This window comes from Macaca nemestrina, chromosome 12 (genome assembly GCF_043159975.1).
Source record: "Macaca nemestrina isolate mMacNem1 chromosome 12, mMacNem.hap1, whole genome shotgun sequence".
Taxonomy (NCBI): Eukaryota; Metazoa; Chordata; class Mammalia; order Primates; family Cercopithecidae; genus Macaca; species Macaca nemestrina.
This window is the reverse complement of record NC_092136.1, coordinates 6,507,622-6,530,373: the sequence shown is the minus strand read 5'-3', so window position 1 is coordinate 6,530,373 and position 22,752 is coordinate 6,507,622. Positions and strand designations below refer to the sequence as shown.

The 22,752-nt window shown below is 44.6% G+C and overlaps 1 protein-coding gene across 3 annotated transcripts in view; it reads right to left on the bottom strand.

Annotated features, from left to right (window-relative positions):
• The window catches only part of LOC105469700 (choline kinase alpha), a 72,692-nt gene extending 50,282 nt beyond the window's left edge, over positions 1-22,410 (bottom strand). For 2 of the 3 annotated variants that reach the window (XM_011721103.3, XM_071074154.1), the window contains exon 1: positions 21,940-22,409. In XM_011721103.3, coding sequence (XP_011719405.2) covers positions 21,940-22,277 — 338 coding nt within the window. In that variant the 5' untranslated portion in view covers positions 22,278-22,409. Of the gene's footprint in view, positions 1-21,939 lie in introns of all 3 variants that reach the window. The other variant, XM_071074155.1, reaches the window with a different exon arrangement.
• Between the last annotated feature and the right edge of the window lie 342 nt (positions 22,411-22,752).

The window sequence follows — 22,752 nt, the reverse complement described above, 5'->3', positions numbered from 1 at the left end:
GATCAAGCTCATGAATTTTTAAAAATAAGGGTAACTAGGTGGAAATGGGGAGTCGGTTAAGTTTAATGGGTATAGAGTTTCAGTTTGGGAAGATGACAACATTCTGGTGATGGTAACACAACAATGTGAATGTACTTAATACCACTGAACTATAAATTTTAAATTTGTTAAAATGGTATTTTTACTGCTGCTTATTTTACCATAATTTTACTTAATTTTATTTATTTATTTATTTCAGAGAGGGTCTTGTTCTGTCATCCAGGATAGAGTACAGTGGCACAATCTCAGCTCACTGCAACCTCCACCACCCAGGTTCAAGCGATTCTCCTGCCTCAGCCTCCCAAGTAGCTGGGATTACAGGCTCATGCCACCATGCTCAGCTAATTTTTATATTTTTGGTAGAAACGGAGTTTTGCCATGTTGGCCAGGCTGCTCTGGAACTCCTGACCTCAAGTGATCCACCCATCTCGGCCTCCCCAAGTGCTGGGATTACAGGCACACCATGCCTGGCCTTATTTTACCACAGTTTTAATAAAAAAGGATGAAGTACTGATATATACCACAACACGAAACTTAAAAACATTATGCTAAGTAAAAGAAGACGGTCACAAAAGACCACATGTTATATGATTCCATTCATATGAACTGTCCAGAACACGGAAATCTATAAAGTCCATTAGTGGCTGCCAGGAGCTGGGGTAGGAGGGGGTACTTAAGGGTAGGGGATGATAACTAAAGGTTTCTTTTTGAAAGATGAAAATGTTCTAAAACTGACGGTGGTAACAGCTACAAGTATCTGTGACTACACTAAAAGCCATTGGACTGTACAATTTAAATGGGTGAACTGTATGGTATGTGAACCATATCTCATTTTTTTCTTACCAATTAAAAAATTTGAATGTGCTTCTAACACAAACAATTTTTCCCAGATTTAAGTAAGACATATTTAAGAAGTTTTTTCAAAGGTTACTTAAAATGAAAAACCATCATGAGTCTCTAGGAACAAGACAGCAAGAGTCAGGATCTATTTTCCCAGAAGGTTGTCTACCTTAGTTAAAAAGAACAAAAATAAAAGGGAAACCAAAGTTCTTGTTTTTCCCAAAGTAAGCTGTGAAACAGGCCGACAATGTGTAGATCAAAGGAACCAAAAACAGCCTTAACCTTTCTGCTAAACTTGGGGTGGTGCCTCAACTGTGTGGCTTATCAGAATCCCCCTGCCGTGTCTGGTCACAGCCAACATGGGTTTCTGGCTACCAAGCAACAGAACAGGCATTAAAACAGAGTTAAAAGCCCTAGTTTTTCTTCCGGTCACATACTCTGGAAATCTCAGTCAAATGCAAAAGCAAACAGATGAAGTACTGTTCTAAATTGTGTAACCTGATTCAAAGTTTATTCCCGTACTGCTAAAGAAGGAAGGCAGACTAGCTTGGCCAGAAACAAGCTCATGACCTGGAAACGCTTCAGCTGTTTTGTATTACCTGTTACCTCTATTGTTCAATAGGTTTCAATGAAGAAACTGTCAATTATTTTTTAGTGACGGTCAAAATAAATGAAGTAAGGTGACTGGCACCAATAACCCAAACTGTGAGAAACTCACCTAGAAAAAAAGCCAGTTACCAATGAGTCAAATAATAATATGATCAGGAACAACAAAATCTGGTGGGAAGAAATGCCAGAAATGGTAGAAAAAATTTATCATATAATTTGTCAAAAATATCCTCCCAAGTAAAACCCCAGGAGCTCTCAACGATTTACAAGAAGTTTTGAAACCACAAATTTTATCACCTGGCATAACAGCTTTATAAGTCATAATTAAATATGAGAGGCATGGGTTGGATGTGGTGGCTCATGCCTGTAATCCCAGCACTTTGGGAGGCCGAGGCAGGCAGATCACTTGAGGTCAGGAGTTCAAGACCAGCCTGGCCCACATGGTGAAACCCTGTCTCTACTAAAAATACAAAAATTAGCCGGGCATGGTGGCATGTGCCTGTAATCCTAGCTACTTAGGAGGCTGAGGCAGGAGAACTGCTTGAACCTGTGAGGCGGAGATTGCAGCGAGCTGAGATTGCACCACTGCACTCCAGTCTGGGGGACGAGAGTGAAACTCTGTCTCCAATAAATAAATAAATAAATTTAAATATACGCGCACACACATACACACACATATATATATGAGAGGTACAAGATACTCAAGCAAAATCTCAAATACAGTGACAACAACACACTTATTCCACACTCAACACAATGACAGGAAGGAAACGGAAAAGAGCAGGAAGTACCCGCTGGCAGAATTCTCACCTCTGCCCTCCAGACCCAGTGGTGCAGGCATCACTAACTGCCAACTCATGATTCCTTAAAACAGAATACTAAGGGAATACACGCAGTATAAAGAGGTTCTTTTTCTTTTTTTTCTTTTTTTTTTTTTTGAGACAGAGTCTTGCTCTGTCACTCAGGCTGGAATACAGTGGCATGATCTCGGCTCACTGCAAGCTCCACCTCCCAGGTTCACACCATTCTCCTGCCTCAGCCTCCCAAGTAGCTAGGACTATAGGCGCCCACCACCACACCGGACTAATTTTTTTTGTATTTTTAGTAGAGATAGGGTTTCACCGTGTTAGCCAGAATGGTCTCGATCTCCTGACCTTGTGATCCGCCCACCTTGGCCTCCCAAAGTGCTGGGATTACAGGTGTGAGCCACCGCGCCCATCCAAAGAGGTTCTTTTGCAGAAATTGTTAATCAATACTGAAATGAATCATTTCAGCTTCTCTTGATAGCCAGAAGAACTAGGCAAAAGAAAGAAAGAAAAGGCCTCCAAATTGGAAATGAAGTTAAATTATCCCTGTTGGCAGACAACATGATCTAACATACAGAAAACCCCACCAAAAAACTATTAGAAGAACTAATAAGTTCAGTAAGATTGCAAGATACAAAATCAACATACAAAAATCAGTAGCAGTATTATTTCTATATGGGAGCCTCAGGTGGGAAGATCACTTGAGCCCAGAAGGTCAAGGCTGAAGTGAGTGAGCTGTGATCATGCCACTGCATGCCAGCTAATAGCATATTATCTGGAAGAGAAATCAAGAAAACAGGCCGGGCGCGGTGGCTCAAGCCTGTAATCCCAGCTCTCAGGGAGGCAGAGGCGGGAGGATAGCTTGAGCCCAGGAGTTCGAGACCTGCCTGGGTAATATAGCGAGACCCCGTTCTCCACAAAAAGGAAAAAAAAGACCAAAAAAAAAAAAAAAAAAAAAAGAAAACAATCGTGTTTACAATAACTACCAAAAAAAAAAAAAAAAGAAATAAAGAAAGAAAAAGAAAGAAATTTAACCAAGGAGGTGAAAGATTTCTGCAATGAAAACTTTAAAATATTGATCGGAGAAACTGAAGACACAAATAAATGGAACAATAGCCCATGTTCATGTATTAGAAGAATTAATATTGTTAAAATGTCCATACTGGCCAAGCACCGTGGCTCACACCTGTAATCCCAACACTTTGGGAAGCTGAAGTGGGCGGATCACTGAGGTCAGGAGTTCAAGACCAGCCTGGCCAACATGATGAAACCCTGTCTCTACTAAAAATACAAAAATTAGCTGGGCATGGTGGTAGGCACCTGTAATCCCCGCTACTCGGGAGGCTGAGGCAGGAGAATCGCTTGGACTCAGGAGGCGGAGGTGGCAGTGAGCCAAGATCACTCCACTGTACTCCAGCCTGGGCGACAGAGCAAGACTCTGTCTCAAAAAAAAAAAAAAAAAAAAAAAATCCACACTACCCAAAGCAACCTATACATTCAATGCATCAATGCAATCCCTATGACGTTCTTCATAGAAATAGGAAAAACAATCCTAAAATTTATATGAAATCACAAAAGACCCCAGTAACCAAAGCAATCTGGAGCAAAAAGAACAAAGCTAGAGAAATCACACTACCCAACTTCAACATATACTACAAAGTCATAGTAACCAAAACAGCATGGTATTGGTGTAAAAACAGAGACCAGTATAACAGAATAAAAGCCCACAAGTTAATCCACGTTTACAGCCACCTGATTTTCAACAAGCGTCAAGAACACAATTGGGAAAAGGACAGTCTCTTCAATAAACAGTGTTGGGAAAACTGGATATTGCATGCAGAAGAATGAAACTGGACCCTTATTTCACACCATATACAAAAATAAACTCAAAATGGATCAAAAACATAAAGACCTGAAACTATGAAACTACCATAAGAAAACATAGGGAAAAAGCTTCATGACCTTGGTCTGAGCCAGGAATTTTTTTTAAAAGACCTCAAAAGCACAGGCAACACAAACAAAAATAAACAAATAAGATTATATCAGACTAAAAAGTTTCTGCACAGCAAAGGAAACAAGAGAGAAGAAACAACCTACAGAATGGAAGAATCTATTTGCAAACTATATATCAGTTAAGGGGTTAATATAGGAAACATACAAGGAACTCACAGCAAAGAAAGGAAAGAAAACCAATTAAAAAATGGACACCAGCTACTCAAGAGGCTGAGGCAAGAGGATCACTGGAGCCCAGCAAGTCAAAGCTGCGCTGTACTTTAGCCTGGGTAACAGAGCAAGACCCTGTTTAAAAAAAAAAAAAAAAAAAAAAAATTAGTCCTAAATGGTGGCGTGTGCCTATATTCCCAGCTTGGGAGGCCGACATAGGAGGACTGCTTGAGCCTAAGAGTTTGAGGCTGAAGTAAGCTATGAATGCACCACTGTACTCCAGCCTGGATGACAGAGCAAGATTCCATCCCTCAGTAACAAAACAAGGCAAAAGACCCAACAGACATTTATCAAAAGACGACATATAAATGGCCAGAAAGCCACGTGTGGTAGGTAGCATGTGCCTGTACTCCCAACTACTCGGGAGGCTGAGGTGGGAGGATCACTTGAGCCTGGGAGGTTGAGGCTGCAAATGAGCTGTGACTGTGTTACTGCACTCCAGCCTGGGTGACAGAGCAGGACACTGTCTCAATAAATAAATAAAAATAAAATAAATGGCCAACAGATATATGAAAAAATGCTCAACATCACTAGTCATTATTAGACTGGCTATTATCAATGATAAAAGACAACAAACACTGACAAGGATGTGGAGAAAAGGGAACTCTTACACACTGTTGATGGCAATGTAAGTTAGCACAGATACGAAAAACAGTATGCTGGGTCCTCAGAAAATTAAAAATAGAATTACCATTAAGATCCAGCTCCTGCTCATCAAAGCAAGTTTAAAAAAAAAAAAAAAAATCCAGGCTGGTGCAGTGGCTCATGCGTGTAATCCCTGCACCTTGGGAGGCTGAGGCGGGCAGATCACCTGAGGTCGGGAATTCGAGACCAGCCTGGCCAACATGGTAAAACCCCGTCTCTATTAAAAATGAAAAAAAATTAGCCAGGCATGGTGGTGCACGTCCGTAATCCCAGCTATTTGTGAGGCTGAAGCACGAGAATCACTTGAACCCGGGAGGCAGAGTCACAGTGAGCCAAGATCACACCACTGCACTCCAGCCTGGGAGACAGAGCAAGGCTCAGTCTCAAAAAAAAAAAAAAAAAAATCCAGCAATCCCATTACTGGGAATACATCCAAAGGAAATGAAATTAGTACATCAGACATCTACACTTTCATGTATATTGCAGCACTAGTTACAATAGCCATCAATTGGTTATAGAATCAATATAAGTGTCCATCAACAGATGAAAAAAGAAAATGTGGTATATATAAACAGTAGAATACTATTAAGCCTTATAAAAGCATGAAATTCTGTCTTTTGTGACAACATGAATGAACCCAGAGGAGAGTACTTACGTTAAGCAAAATAAGAAACAGAAAGACAGTAACAATGTGATCTCACTTGTGTAGAATCTAAAAAAGTTGCTCTCATAGAAGTTGAGAAGAGTGCTTACCAGAGGCAAGGGGAGGGCAGGGGAGACAGGGAGAGGCTGGTCAACTGGTACAATGTTATAGTCAGATAGAAGGAATAAATTCACCTTATACCCCATAAATAGAACAATTATTATTATTACTATTATTTTGAGACTGAGTTTTGCTCTATCATCCAGGCTGGAGTGCCGTGGTGCAATCTCGGCTCACTGCAACCTCCGCCTCCCAGGTTTAAGCGGTTCTGATGCCTTAGCCTCCTGAGCAGCTGGGATTACAGGCTCCCGCTACCATGCCCAGCTAATTTTTGTATTTTTAGTATAGACAGGGTTGCACCATGTTGGTCAGCTGGTCTCGAACTCCTGACCTCAAGTGATCCAACTGCCTCGGCCTCCCAAAGTGCTGGGATTACAGGTGTGAGCCATCGCGCCCGGCCCATATGTACAATTATTACATGTCAATTATAAACATTATGAATAATGCTCCAATGCTTCAGCACTTACATCAAATACACAGGTTACAAAATTATAAAATTCTGGCCAGGCATGGTGGCTCATGCCTGGAATCCTAGCACTTCGGGAGGCTGAGGCGGGCGGATCATCTGAGGTCAGGAGTTCAAGACCAGCCTGACCAACAAGGTGAAACCATGTCTCTACTAAAAATACAAAATTAAAAAAAATTAAAAAATTAAAAAAAAAAAAAAAAAAATTAGCCAGGCGTGGTGGCACATGCCCATAATCACAGCTACTCAGGAGGCCAAGGCAAGAGAATCCCTTGAACTCGGGAGGCGGAGGTTGCAGTGAGTTGAGATCGTGCCATTGCACTCCAGCCTGGGTAACAGAGCGAAACTCCATCTCAAAGAAAAAAAAGAGAGAGATTATTTAATGCCTGTTACATTCTATAGCACTGTAAAACAAGAAAAATCCATGCTACATGCTACAGTGATACAACAGCTTAGTAGGCTACCCAAGGTCTTGAAATATGTCATCTCTAGGCCAGGCACAGTGGCTCACGCCTGTAATCCCAGCATTTTGGGAGGCTGAGGTGGGTGGACCACGAGGTCAGGAGTTGAAGACCAGCCTGGCCAACATGGGAAAACCCCATCTCTACTAAAAATACAAAAATTAGCTGGGTATGGTGGCAGGCACCTGTAGTCCCAGCTACTCAGAAGGCTGCGGCAAGAAAATCGCTTGAACACAGAGAAGGAGGAGGTTGCAGTGAGCTGAAATCAGGGCACGGCACTCCAGCCTGGGCAACAAAGTGAGACTCCATCTCAAAAAAACAAAAACAAACAAAAAAAAGAAAATAAAGAAATATGTCATCTCTAATGTCAAACATCTATCTATCTTTAATTAGTTGGGTTTTTTCCCCTGTCATTTTCAGCAACGGGGATATTTTGGTATTCATGTATGTGAATCAGCTGAATGAACGCTCAGGCAGATGACACACCTGAGGAATTGTCTGCCCCAACCTGTAACACAAAGATTTCCACCTGATAAATTAAGGTAAGAAGTTACCTAACCAACTGTATTTTGCTGAAAAGCAAAAAAGCCACTGAAAGCTCTGCAGACTGTCTACAAGTCACAGGGCACCCAGTTCAGCAGATACAGGGCTTAGTCCCCAGGGCTGAGGGCCTGGACCTAGGAGAAAATAGAGCAGGCAGCCTCATGACTATCATCTAAAAGTCAAAATGACTAGAAAGAAAAAAAAAATCACGACATAACCAGTGTCTCAGCAGAAAAATGATCTTTAAGCCATAGGGCTGGCTACATGGAAAAGAGAATACAGCATAATATCAAAACAGCTACTGAATTTAGAGCACAAGGAAAATAAGAAAAAAAGCAGATTTTGGAAAAATTTCTTCTAACCATCTAAAATTCAAATTGCAGCTATGGCTCAGGTAAAAAAAAAAAAAAAAAGTGCTGCAGTAAAACATCAGTATCTCTATGGAGTAATCAGGACAGTCTTAACCCCCAGCTCTCTGAACACAAGAAAAGCCAGGAGGTACCATTAAAAGAACAGGCTAGGCCAGGCACAGTGACTAACACCTATAATCAATCTCAACACTTCGGGAGGTCAAGGTGAAAGGGCTGCTTGAGCCCAGGAGCTGCAGACCAGACTAGGCAACATAACAAGACTCGATCTCTACCAAAAAAAATTTTTTTTAATTGGTCAGGCATGGTGGCATAAGCCTGTGGTCCCAGGTACTTGGGAGGCTGAGGTGGGATGACTGCTTGAGCCTGGAAGGTTGGGGCTGCAGTAAGCCGTGATCACGTCACTGCACTCCAGCCTGGGCAACACAAAAACCCGTCTCCAAAAAAAAACGTCCAGCCCAGGTGGAGTGCTGGCTCTGTACAAAATAGCTGTGTGACCTTGGGCAGGCCTCCAAGCCTGTTTTCACACCATAAAACAATGTAGCAGTATTTAACAGAAGTTTTGTGAAGATTACATGAGATCATATGAGCTGTTCATTTATCAGCACCAATTACAAAGCAAAGGTTAATATTTAAGAGGAAGCCAGAAGGATGAAAGGATAAAGCTCAGTCTTAAGAATCCTACTCCAGCATGGCTCAGCCTTGACACTTCATATCTGGGGCCAGGTCATTCTTCGCTGAGGGGCAAAGCTGCCTTGTGCACTGTAGGAACGTTTAGTAGCAACACTGCCCTCTATTCACTAGATGCCAGCTGTACTACCACCAACATGGTGACAATAAAAACGTTCGGCCGGGCACGGTGGATCATGCATGTAATCCCAGCACTCTGGGAGGCCGAGGCGGGTGGATCACAAGATTAGGAGTTCAAGACCAGCCTGGCCAACACGGTGAAACCCCGTTTCTACCAAAAATACAAAAAATTAGCTGGGTGTGGTGGCGGGCGCCTGAAGTCCCAGCTACTTGGGAGGTTGAGGCAGAAGAATTGTTGAACCTGAGCAGCAGTGGTTTCAGTGAGCCAAGATCGAGCCACTGCACTCCAGCCTGGGCAACACAGTGAGACTCTGTCTCAAAAAAAAAAAAAAATGTTCAAACATTCCCAAATGGTGAGGTGGGGGGACAAAATCACCTCACTATTCCTCTACTTTTTTCATGATTCTTTCTGCAGTTTTTACCTATTTTCCCTTCCCCAAAATTTGAACACCACTTTGTTCTCTAGCTGGATTCCCAACTTATAATCTTTTCCTTCCTCTATTCAAAATAATTTCTTCCTCCTGATTTGCCTATTTCAGTTAACAGTAGTACCTTTTTCCCACTCACCCAGGCTCAAAACTTTCCTCGTTTCCAATGGCCTGGTCCTCTTCCTATCTCCCAAATTCTCTCATCCTTTCCATTCTCATTGCTCCTGCCCAAATGTACATCCTCCCCCTAACCCCCACTACAGCAGCCTCCTCTCTGGTCTCCCAGCTTCTCGATCCCTCTCTCCTCTATGCTATCCCCCAGGCCACCTTAGAAAGTGTTTCTAAAATATAAATTTCAAGCCACCACTGTCCTTAGCACAGTCTTTGGAACACAGTATGCCTCTGCCTACCCTTCCCACCTAGGAAGTCCTTCCACAAGGCATGGTCAGAAGTATCCCCTCCCACTTTCTCATAAAGTGCTTGCATCCCTTCTAGCTCATGCTGACTCCCAGTCAATACTGGACAAAAAGAGTACTAGGTACATTAAGATGTGTAAATACATTATGAAAGACAAGGAAATTACGATCTCACTGTGGAAAACTAAAGATAAAGGCTATGCCCCACCACGCAGCAGAACGAGGAGATTCCCTGCCACTGACAGAGAATGGAGAGATCCCGGAAGGATACTAGACAGGCTGACGGGGCTCCACTGGAGGGGAAAACAAGCAGGAGAACGTGGGCATCACTGAAAGCAATATATGATAGATAACAGAACAAGTGCTTTTATTATTATTATTTAAATTCTACTCCTAGCTGGGCACAATGGCACATGCCTATAGTCCCAGCTAATGAGGACGGTGAGGTGGGATGATCGCTTGAGCCCAAGAATTCCAGGCTGCAGTGAGCTATGATCCCACAAATGCACTCGAGCCTGGGCAACAGAGCAAGATCCTGTCTCAAAAAAAAAAAAAAAAAAAAAAGAAAGAAAGAAAGAAAAGAAATATCACTCAACCTTCTGGTTTCTAGCCCAGCATGTAAGAAGCTTAGAAGTCGCCACCTGATCCTAACAACATGTAAAAAGCTGAATGAACTGAAAAAACAACTCTTAAAGAAATGAGGTGACTAGGCGTGGTGGCTCACGCCTGTAATCCCAGCACTTTGGGAGGCCAAGGCAGATGGATCACGACGTCAGGAAATTGAGACCATCCTGGCCAACACAGTGAAACCCCGTCTCTACTAAAAATACAAAAAAAATTAGCCGGGCGTGGTGGTGGGTGCCTGTAGTCCCAGCTACTCTGGAGGCTGAGGCAGGAGAATGGCATGAACCGGGAAGCGGAGCTTGCAGTGAATCATGCCACTCCAGCCTGGGAGACAGTGAGACTGTCTCAAAAAAAGAAAAAAAAAGAAACAAAGGAGGTTAAGCGGGAAACCGCTGCCTCCCAAATTGGACAGACAGACAGACAGGCAGATACAGAGAATCATAGCTTACTGGAGTAAAATCCTCCACCAAATCAGCGCTAGGGTAGGAAAACCTTAACTATAACTAACAAATTGCTGGAGGCTCAGTGTGGACAACTGTGAGAATTTAAAACTCCAGGAGACCCAATTACTGGGGAGCCCCATCGTTTGATGAGTTTTACCTCCAGGAGCTCTACCAGTTCCTTACAGTGAAAACTGAGGGGGGGGGAAAATCCCTTCATGCTTCCAGCACAAGGAGGGGCAAAGAAATCATTTTTTCTTTTCTTTTCTCTTTTTTTTTTAAACACACCAGAACATTCTGTTCTTAACAAGGTCTGCCCTCAGGAGAAATTATTTTGCCAGCACCTAACCTGTTGGGATCTTCTCAGAGCCTAAACTTCCTGGGAGAAGGGAAATACACAATTCCAGCCCCCTCTGGCCATTCTGTCCCACCTAAATGGGGAGAAGAACTAAGAAAAATGGGTAAAGTTCACAGTCTAGGTGCACAGGCTCACCAAAAGACTGAGACCTCACCACAGGACTATAGGTTAAACATTCAAAAATCAACAGTAGGTTGGATGTGGTGGCTCGTGCCTGTAATCCCAGCACTTGGGGGGGGGGGCCAAGGCAGGTGGACCACTTGAGGTCAGGAGTTCGAGACCAGCCTGGCCAACATGGTAAAACCCCGTCTCTACTAAAAATATGAAAATTAGCTGAATGTGGTGGTGCACACCTGTAATCCTAGCTACTCAGGTGGCTGAGGCACAAGAATTGCTTGAACCCAGGGAGTGGAGATTGCAGTGAGCCGAGGTCACACCACTGCACTGCAGCATGGGTGACAGAGTGAGATTCTGTCTCAAAATAAAAAATAAAATAAATTAATATAATCTACCACATCAACAGGCTAAAGAAGAAAAATCACATGATCATATCAATAGATGGAGAAAAATTATCTGACAAAACTCAACACCCATTCATGGTAAATAATAAATTCTCAGAAAATGAAGAATAGAGAACTTCCTCAACTTGATAAAGAACATCTATAAAAAACCTATAGCTAACATCATACTTGATGAGAAAGTCACAGCTTTTCCACGAAGAACAGGAACAAGGTAACAATGTTCTCTCTCACCACTTATTTCAACATCATACAAAGTCCTAACTAATAAGAAAAGGAAATTAAAAGTATACAGATTAGGAAGAGAGAAAGAAAACTGTGTAGATGATACGATTGTCTATGTAGAAAATCAGAAAGAAGTGACAAAAAAATTGCTGGAATAAGAGATTATATAGCAGGACTGCAAAATACAAGGTTAATACATAAAAGTCAACCAGTTTCCTATATACCAGTGACAAACAAGTGAAATTTGAAATTAAAAGCACATTACCATTTATATGAGCACCCCCAAAAATGATATATATAAATCTAACAAAATGTGTATAAGCTCTACTTGAGGAAAACTATAAAACTCTGATGAAAGGTATCAAAGAAGAACTAAACAAACGGAGAGATATTCCATGTTCATAGGTAGGAAGACTCAATGTTATCAAGACGTCGGTTCTTCTCAACTTGATCTGTAGATTTAATGTAATCCCAATGAAACCCCAGCAAGTTATTTTGTGAATACCAACGAATTGATTCTAAAATGTATAGGGAGGCCAGGCACAGTGGCTCACGCCCGTAACCCCAGCAATTTGGGAGGCCAAGGTGGGCAGATCACTTGAGGTCAGGAGTTCCAAGACCACCCTGGCGAACATGGTGAAATCCTGTCTCTACTAAAAATAAAAAATTAGCTGGGTGTGGTGGCGGGCGCCTACAATCCGAGCTACTCGGGAGGCTGAGGCAGGAGAATCACTTGAATCCAGGAGGCAGAGGTTGCAGTTGGCTGGGATCGCGCCACTGCATTCCAGCCTGGGTAACAGAATGAGACTCCCTCTCAAAAAAAAAAAATGATAATAATAATAAAGTTTATAAGGAGAGGCAAAAGACCTAGAATAGCCAATGAAGAATAAATTCAGAGGACTGACACTACTCAACTTCAAGAATCATCATAAAGCTACATTAATTATGCCAGGCGCGGTGGCTCACGCCTGTAATTCCAGCACTTTGGGAGGCCAAGGTGGGCAGATTACCTGAGGTCAGGAGTTCAAGACCAGCCTGGCCAACAGGATGAAACCCTGTCTCTACCAAAAATACAAAAATTAGCTGGGCGCGGTGGTAGGCACCTGTAATCCCAGCTACTAGGGAAGTAGAGGCAGGAGAATTGCTTGAACCTGGGAAGCAGAGGTTGCAGAGAGCCAAGATCGTGCCATTGCACTCCAGCCTGGGCAACAAAAGTAAAACTCCATCTCAAGAAAAAAAAAAAAAAAAATGAGCCAGGTGTGGTGGCACACACCTGTAATCCCAGTTACTCAGGAGGCTGAGGCATGAGAATCACATGAACCCGGGAGAGAGAGGTTGCAGTGAGCCGAGATCATGCCATTGTACTCCAGCCAAGACACTATCTCAAAAAATAAAAATAAAAAAGCTACATTAATTAAAACAGTGTGGTATTGGCAAAAGAAAGGACAAATGGATCAATGGAACAGACTAGAGAGCACAGAAATACATTCACATAGTCAACAGATCTTTGACAAAGGAGTAAAGGTGATACAATGTAACAAATGTCTTTTACAACAAACCATTTGTTGTTTCAACAAATGGTCCTGGAACAACTGGACTTCCACATGCAAAAAAAAATCTAGACAGACATTACACTTCACAAAAATTAAATCAAAATGGATCATAAACCTAAATATAAAATGCAAAATTAGATAACTTCTAGATGATAACATAGAAGAAAATCTAGATGACCTTAGGTATAGTGATTGCTTTAATTTATTTATTTACTTTTTTTGAGACAGAGTCTCACTCTTGTCGCTCAGGCTGGAGTGCAGTGCCGCAATCCCAGCTCACTGCAACCTCTGCCTCCTGGGTTCAAGCAATTCCTCCTGCCTCAGCCTCCCAAGTAGCTGGCATTACAAGTGTCCACTACTACACCGGACTAATTTTTTTGTATTTCTAGTAGAGACAGAGTTTCACCATGGGCCAGGCTGCTCTCGAACTCCTGACCTCAGGTGATCCACCCATCTTGGCCTCCCAAAGTGCTGGAATTATAGGCATGAGCCACTGCCCAGCCAGATCACTTTTAGATACAGCATCAAAAGCATGATCCATGAAAGAATAATTGATAGACCAGACTTCACTAAAATTAAAAACTGCTTTGCAAAAAATACTGTCAAAAGAATGAAAAGTCACAAGGTAAAAATATTTGCAAAAGACACATCTGATAAAGGACTGTTAACAAAAATATATAAAGAATTCTTAAAACTCAAGAATAGGAAAACATTCCTTTCCACTCAAGAAGGTATGGCAGGGGCCTGGCATGTGGTTCACGCCTCTAATCCCAGCACTTTGGGAGGCCGAGGTGGGAGGATTACGAGGTCAGGAGATCAAGACCATCCTGACTAACACGGTGAAACCCCGTCTCTACTAAACTTACAAAAAGTTAGCCAAGTGTGGTGGCAGGCACCTGTAGTCCCAGCTACTCGGGAGGCTGAGGCAGGAGAATGGTGTGAACCCGGGAGGCAGAGCTTGCAGTGAGCGGAGATCACACCACTGCACTCCAGCCTGGGTGACAGAGCAAGACTCCATCTCAAAAAAAAAAAAAAGAAAGTTGCAAATTAAAATGAGATACCTGACCAGGCACGGTGGTTCACGCCTGTAATCCCAGCACTTTGGGAGGCTGAGGTGGGTGGATCACCTGGGTCAGGAGTTTGAGACCAGCCTGGCCAACACAGTGAAAACTCATCTCTACTAAAAACACAAAAAATTAGGCGTGGTGGCAGGCGCCTGTAATGCCAGCTATTCAGAAGGCTGAGGCAGAGAATCGCTTGAACTCGGGAGGTTGCAGTAAGCTGAGATCACACCACTGCACTCCAACCTGGGCAATAGAGCAAGACTCTACCTCAAAACAAAAACAAAAAAGAGCCGGGCACGGTGGCTCACGTCTGTAATGCCAGGACTTTGGTAGGCTGAGGCAGGTGGATCACCTGAGGTCAGGAGTTCAAGACCAGCCTGGCCAACATGGTGAAACCCCATCTCTACTAAAAATACCAAAAATTAGCCAGGCGTAGTGTCAGGCGCCTGTAATTTCAGCTACCCAGGAGGCTGAAACAGGAGAATCACTTGAACCTGGGAAGTGGAGGTTGCAGCAAGCCGAGATTGTACCATTGCATTCCAGCCTGGGCAACAAGAGTGAAACTCCATCTCAAAAAAAAAAAAAAAAAAAAGAAAAAGAAAATGAAAATGAGAGACCATTATACGCCTACCAGAATGACCAAACTCCAGAATGCTGACACCACCAAATGCTAGTGAGGACATGGAATAACAGGAAATCTCATTCACTGCTGATAGGAATGCAAAATGTTACAGCCACTCTGAAAGACAGTTTGGCAGTTCGTTACAAAACTAAAGGTAACTCTCACCATATGAGCAGCAATCATGCTCCTCGGTATTTACCCAAATGAACTGAAAACCTACACATGAATGTTTAGAGCAGCTTTATTCATAATTGCCAAAACCTTGAAGTAACCCGGATGTCCTTCAGTAGGTGAATGGATAAACTATGGTATATCCAGATGACAGACAACTACCCAGTATTAAAAAGAAGTTAGTTATCAAGCCATGAAAAGACACAGGGAGGCTGCGCACGGTGGCTCACGCTTGTAATCCCAACATTTTGGGAGGCCAAGGTGGGCAGATGACAAGGTCAGGAGTTCGAGACCAGCCTGGCCAACATGGTGAAAACCCATCTCTACTAAAAATACAAAAAATTTAGCCAGGCAGGGTGGCACATGCCTGTAATCCCAGCTACTCGGGAGGCTGAGGCAGAATAATTGCTTGAACCCAGGAGGCGGAGGTTGCAGTGAGCCAAGATCGCACCATTGCACTCCAGCCTGCGCAACAGAGCAGGACTTGGTCTCAAAAAAAAAAAAGAAAAAAAGAAAAAGAAGAAGAAGAAAAGACAAGACAAGATACCGGGAAACTCAATGCATATTATCAAGTGAAAAAAGCCAAACTGAAAAGACTACATACTGTATGATTCCAATTCTATGACATTCTGGAAAAGGAAAACCTATGGAGACTGTAAAAGAATCAGTGATTGGCTGGGGTTAGGAGGGAAAGAGGGCTAAACAGACATTAAGTAGAGGATTTCTAGGGCAGTGAAACTATTCTGTATGATAGTACAGATGGTCTCCAACTTATGATGGCTCAACTTATGATTTTTCGACTATACAATGGTGCCAAGGTGATATGTATTTGGAAGAAATCGTACTTCGAGTATACATACAACCATTTTATTTTTCATTTTCAGTACAATAATCAATAAATTACATGAGATATTTAAACTTTATTATAAAAACAGACTTTCTGTTAGATTATTTTGCCCAACTGTAAGCTAATGTGTAAGTGTTCTGGCAAATTAAAGGTAGGCTAGGCTAAGATATGCTGTTCAGTAGATTCGATGTATTAAATGCATTTCAATTTATGATGGTTTATCAGGGCATAACCCTGTTGAAGTAACTTCATCATGTAAAGCAGCATCAGTAAAATGGTGGATACAAGTCATTATACGGTGGCCAAAAACCACAGAATGTACAACAGCAAGAATAGGATGTAGTGTGTTATGGACTCTGAGTGCTAATATGTCAATGCAGGTCCCTCAGTTGTAACAAATGTACCATTCTGGTGGGGGAAGCTGAGAAAGAGGAAGGCAGTGCCTGTGTGCAGACAGGGGGTTATATGGGAACTCTCTGTACTTTCTGCTCAATTTTGCTGTGAACCTAAATCTGCTCTAAAACTGGGCACAGTGGCACACACTTGTAATTCCACCTACTCAGGTGGCTGAGGCAGGAGGGACTGCTTGAGCCCAAGAGTTCAAGACCAGCCTGGGTAACACAGTGAAACCCCGCATTTCTAAACAAACAAATACAAACTGCTCTAAAAAATAAAGTGTATTAGTTTAAAGAGGAAGAAAGAAAAAGAAAGTCCGCAAGCCAGTCACTCAAGGAACAAAACTTTCTAGTAAAAACAAGCGTAAATAAAATTGTATCTTGAAAAATGAAACTGAAAATTATTTCTGTTCTTAAATGTAACATAATTTAGGTTATAAGTACAACTACATATTTATGTTTAAATTGAAAAGCAAACATTTAAAATGAAAAGTAGGGAATCTGGATAAAATTTTTCCAAAAACATTATGATGGCACCGTAAGACACAATTAACTTCCTATGTGAGTTTTACTGCATAATTTTACAACAATATCTGAGGACTTGGCCAGTCTTTTCGTGGGACTCTCTCCATCTTTTGATATGATTCTATTTTGCAGGGTCCAAGGTATCATCCTTATCAATGGTTTTCTTTTCACCGTTAGTGGGTCTGTGGAACGTAATGTCAAAAGATGTGTGTGAAACTTTGACAGTTCTCCAACATTTCATTCATTGAACTTCACGAAATCTTGTATCCCACACAAGACTTTAAACTTCATTTCACAACTGCTGTGACCTTATCAATCAGCAATGAAAATAACAAACTCTAAGCTGGGCACAGTGGCTTACGCCTGTAATCCCAGGGCTTTGGGAGGAGGCCGGAGGATCACCTGAGCCCAGGAGTTCTACATCAGCCTGGGCAACATGGTCAAATCCCACGTCTACCAAAAAATACACAAATTAGCCAGGTGGCCAGGCATGGTGGCTCATGCTTATAATCCCAGCACTTTGGGAGGCTGAAGCAGGTGGACCATGAGGTCAGGAGTTCAAGACCAGCCTGGCCAACATGGTGAAACTTTCTCTCTACTAAAGATTAAAAAAAAAAAAAATTAGCCGGACAGGACACACGCCTATAATCCCAGCTACTCGGGAGGCTGAGGCAGGAGAATCGCTTGAACTTGGGAGGCAGAGGTTGCAGTGAGCTGAGATCGCACCATTGTGCTCCAGCCTGGGCAACAGGGCGAGACTCAGGAGGCTGAGGCATGAGAATCACTTGAACCCGGGAGGCAAAAGTTGCAGTGAGTCAAGATCACACCACTGCACTCCAGCCTAGGCTAGAGAGCAAGACTGTCTTAAAAAAAAAAAGAAAGAAAGAAAGAAAATAATAACATACTATTGATTAGACAGGGAGGGACAGAGTTAGTATTAAGCTGTGATGCCTGGAAATGAACAAATTTTCTAAGTGGTCAGTTCATTAACAACAATTCTCATGTTAGGACAATTTTTATTTTTCCCTATACCACTCATAGTTGGAGAGACTCAGACAAGGACCTCCGTTCATCACACAGCAAAGAGGCCAATTTAAGCTAAAAATGACAGTTTCTACACTTATCCAGTGCTGGTGTGCCAGGCACTATTCTAGTGCTGGAGATACAAAGATGAACATGAAATGCCCTCTAGGAATTCAATCTAACAAGAGAATGGAATGAATAAACACACAAATGTGTTAAGGGTTGTGATAACAAGGCCTGCATGTACAAAGTGCTAAAGAGGAGACACAGAGGGGAAAGAAATTCATTATGTCTGGTTCTCTCTGAGTTAAGCCTTGAAAGAGGAATTTTAAAAGCAGACACCAGGGGAAAGGCTGCCAAGCAGAGGGTAGGGGCAAAGAAAGGCCTGGTAACTGAAAACACAAAGCTCATTCAGAAAATGCAGGCTCCAGTGTAACTAGCTCAATGTTAGCTGCTGTGGTCCGGGAGAAGGAGTGATTTTAAAACAGTAGTAACAAAAAGAATCAGTCTAAAAAGTTAGGTCAGGCAGGGTGTGGTGGCTCACACCTGTAATCCCAGCACTTTGGGAGGCCAAGGAAGGTGGAACACCTGAGGTCAGGAGTTCAAAACCAGCCTGGCCAATACAGTGAAACCCCATCTCTACCCAAAATACAAAAATTAGCCGGATGTGGTGGTGCATCTGTAATCCCAGCTACTTGGGAGGCTGAGGCACGAGAATCGCTTGAACCCAGAAGGCGGAGGTTGCAGTGAGCTGAGATCGCACCAGCCTGGGTGACAGAGCAAGACTCCGTCTCAAAAAATAAATTTAAAAATAAAAAATAAAAAGGTAAGCCAGGGCTCAAGCTTAGACCATGCAAACAAGTCTGGATTTTATTTTCCAGTATTTGAGAAATCCATAGCAACACGATATAGAATGGATTAGAAGGAACACACAAAATGCAAGAAGATCCTAAAGTGCCTACTGTTATAGTGTTTAAGCAAGGACAGCAAAGGGAGCAGACAGAAGGTGGGGATACAAAAGTAGCTCATCAGGTTTGAGTTACTACTGCGTGCAGAGGAGGGATTTCTGGGGGAATGCAGAGTTAGAAATGATCCCGGGGCTCTGGCCAGGCTGCTGTTACAAATGCAGAACGCAGAGAGAAAGTAGAAGCACATTCCTGGGTGGGGAGGAGCCAAAGGGTTAAATTTGGAATAGGTTGAATGCACTGAGTTGAGGTGGTGAAGTCTGATAAACTCCTGCAGATGCACTGGCACTCAGTGAAACAGGGAGCTCCAGAAACAGATTGGGGCCAGGTGTGGTGGCTCACGTCTATAATCCTGGCACTTTGGGAGGCTGAAGCAGGACTGCTTGAGCTCAGGAGTTCAAGACCAGCCTGGGTAACACGGCGAAACCCCAACTCTACAAAAATACAAAAATTAGCAAGTAATGGTGGTGCGTGTCTGTAGTCCCAGCTACTTGGGAGGCTGAGGTGGGAGGATCACCAGAGCCTGGGAAGTCGAGGCTGAAGTGAGCCATGATCACACCACTGCACTCCAGCTTGTGCAATAGAGTGAAACTCTGTCTTCAAAAAAAAACCAAAAACCAGAATCAGATTGGGAAATGTCAGTAAAATCTGATAGCTGGAGCCATAATAACTGCAACTGCCTATGGAGAATCACTGAATTTCATTCAGGAGAATTCCTCTTCTTCTCCCCACCTCCAAATGCCCTTGTCTTTTTTTAAAGCTAGACATCACCCACTTTCCCATGTCCTAAATCACCTTTGTTTCTCCTTATTAAACTTATTCCATAACTACATTCTCTTCCAGAACACAGACAGGACTGAGACAGTGTACTCTTGCAACATTATGTAAAAAGGTCATCCAATCCAAAAGGAAAGCTTTGTTTTCCAAGACTGCTAACTCCTGGAGAAAAGAAACAAGACATCCTCAATGCTTTCCTAATAAATGGTTTGAGCAAAATGCAAAAGCTTAACTGCTGAGTGACTCTCCCTGGAGAAGGCCATGAAAATGTCTTAAGGCTGGATCTAGGGTGTCCAAACATTTTCACAGGCTGCAGGCTAGAGCACTGGTGCAGGAGAGGGGGACACCAGAGACCTGGCAGTTCAGGCTTTGAAGGCAGTAAACACCCACTGACCTCAGGCAAGTCACTTCTCCTCCAGGTTTTTCACTTCACAGACTGGTGAGTACATGGCCTAGAATGATCGCCCTTCTAGTTGAGAATTTTCAGGACTAACTAAAAGCGAATTAAAGTAAACCTTAGAGACAGCTGAATTTTTTTAAGTGCCATTAAGCAATTCAGGGATTATCTAAACAGCTTTGGTTTTCTTTTCTCTGCTTCCTTACCAACCACCTTTTAACTCTCACTCTTAGGTCATAGGCAGTCAGAGGGGCTGAAACACAAAGAGAAAGTGAAGCTCAAAGAGTTAATTTTGCTGCATTAGTGGCTCTGGTGAAAGACAGTGGGCACAGAAAAGGAATCAAATGACCAAAACTGGATTGGGGATTACTGGTGGCAGCCAGCCAGCAAATTTCTAGATACTGCACACAACCTGGTCAGCCAATTAAAAGAAAATTGGCAAAAAATGATGGAATACATTTTTTTTTTTGAGACAGTCTTCTTCTGTCACCCAGGCTGGAGTGCAGTGGCATGATCTCGGCTCACTGCAACCTCCACCTCCCGAGTTCAAGCGATTCTCCTGCCTCAGCCTCCCAAGTAGCTGGGACTACAGGCGTGCGCCACCATGCCCGGCTAATCTTTGTATTTTTACTAGAGATAGGGTTTCACTATGTTGGCCAGGCTGGTCTCAAACCCCTGGCCTCAAGTGATCCTCCTGCCTCAGCCTCCCAAAGTGGATTACAGGCGTGAGCCACCGCGCCTGGCCGGGAACACAATGTTTTTTTTTTTGAGATGGAGTCTCTGTTGCCCAGGCTGGAGTGCAGTGGTGCGATCTCAGATCACTGCAAGCTGTGCCTCCCAGGTTCATGCCATTCTCCTGCCTCAGCCTCCCAAGTAGTTGGGACTGCAGGCGCCCACCACCACCCCAGCTCATTTTTTGTATTTTTAGTAGAGACGGGTTTTCACCGTGTTAGACAGGATGGTCTCGATCTCCTGACCTCCTGATCAGCCCGCCTCGGCCTCCCAAAGTGCTGGGATTACAGGCATGAGCCACCGCGCCCGGCCCAGGAACACATTGTTAAAGGCCTATCTCTTGGGAGCAGACTGATGAAAGAAGGTCAGACTTCTGTTAAGTCTGAATACCTGCACGCGTACTTCTGTAATTCAAATTTAAGATTAAATATTTTCAAGTTTAAAAAAAGGAAAAAATGGCCGAGCGCGGTGGCTCACGCCTGTAATCTCACTTTGAGAGGCCGAAGCGGGTGGATTACCCGGGGTCCGGAGTTTGAGACCAGTCAGACCAACATGAGAAACCCTGTCTCTACTAAAAATACAAAATCAGCCGGGCGTGGTGGCGGGTGTCTGTAATCCCAGCGACTAGGGAGGCTGAGGCAAGGAGAATCGCTTGAACCCGGGAGGCCGTGGTTGCAGTGAGCCGAGATCGCGCCACTGCACTCCAGCCTGGGGACCAAGAGCGAAACTCCTTCTCAAAAAGAAAAAAAAAAAAAAAAAAAGGAAAAAATATTTCTACCTTACTCTTAATTTAGGAGCCACGCCTCCCACCTTTGTCTAGTAACACAGCTATAGTGATGTCTCAACAGTCTCTTAGGGGATGAGAAAATGCTACTCCTCCACTAACAAATGACTCTTTGAGAGGGGAAAAGACATCAAATCGCGAACTCGAGAAACTAGCAGAAAAAAGTTAAAAAGTGATGTGTGTTTTTAAAGCCAGCCACAACATCTTCATTCAAGGCCCTAAACCGCAAAGACTTTCTAGACCTATCTTAAGCGTCAGGACCACACGCACTTCGTGATGGAACGGTATTGTTCTCCTAGAGTAGACCCGTTTTCGCATGAAACCGACGTTTTTACAAAAGCCTGCCTGTGGACGGCCTGCGGCGGCCGCGGACCCGCTTCCCTTGGATTTCGCGAGGGCTGGGAAAAGGAGGGCTTTCGCCGGCTGCGGTCCCCGGCCCCGGCCCGGACCCCGCCCCGCGTCACCTGACTGGCCCGCGGCCCCCAGCCCGGGCGCCACCGACCTGATGACACTGATGTGGAACTCGTCCTCGCGGAGGCCCCGCCAGGCGCCGGGCAGGAACTCCTTGCACCACAGATAGGCCCTGCGCCGCGTCCGGGGCTCGGGCTGCTCGTCTGCCGGCGGCTGCGGCGGCGGGGGCTGGGGCAGCGGCAGCGGCGGCGCGGGGGGCAGCGCGAGTGGCGGCTGTTGGCCGCCCAGCTGCTTGGACTCGAGGTCGCTGGCGGCGTCGCGCTGCTGCCCCACGCCGGGCGCCGGGGCCGCGCTGCCGCTGCCGCAGCTCAGCAGCAGCCCGAGCGGCGAGGGCTCCGCCTCGCCCCCGGTGCAGAACTTGGTTTTCATGCCCGACAGGCGGCCGAGGACGCGCGGGCGGCCGCAGCGCGAGAGGACGAGGCTCAGGGTCCGGCCGGGCGCCCGCCTCAGGGGGCCGGGCGGGAGGCCGCTCGCCGCTCTCTGACGGGCTGGCAGGCCGGCCGGGAGGGGGACAGGGGGCGGCGGGCCGCGGCAGTTGGGCGCGCGGGGCGGCGGCGGCGGCGGCGGCGGCTCTAGCGGTTGTGGCGGCTGTGGCGGCTGTGGCGACTGTTGCGCGGGGATGTGCTGCTGTCCGCTGCTCTCGCTCCTCTGCCGCCGCCGCACGAGGAGCGCCGGCAGCGTCACAGCCCGCCCTCGCGCTCGCCACTGATTGGCCGCCGTCCGCCGCCTCGGCGCAGCATAACCGCCGCCGCCTTCGCCACGCCGCCTCCCCATTGGCTGCGGCGCCGCCCCCAACCTGGGGCGCTGCGACCTCCGGGAGCAGGGCCTGGGCGGAGGGGGCGGG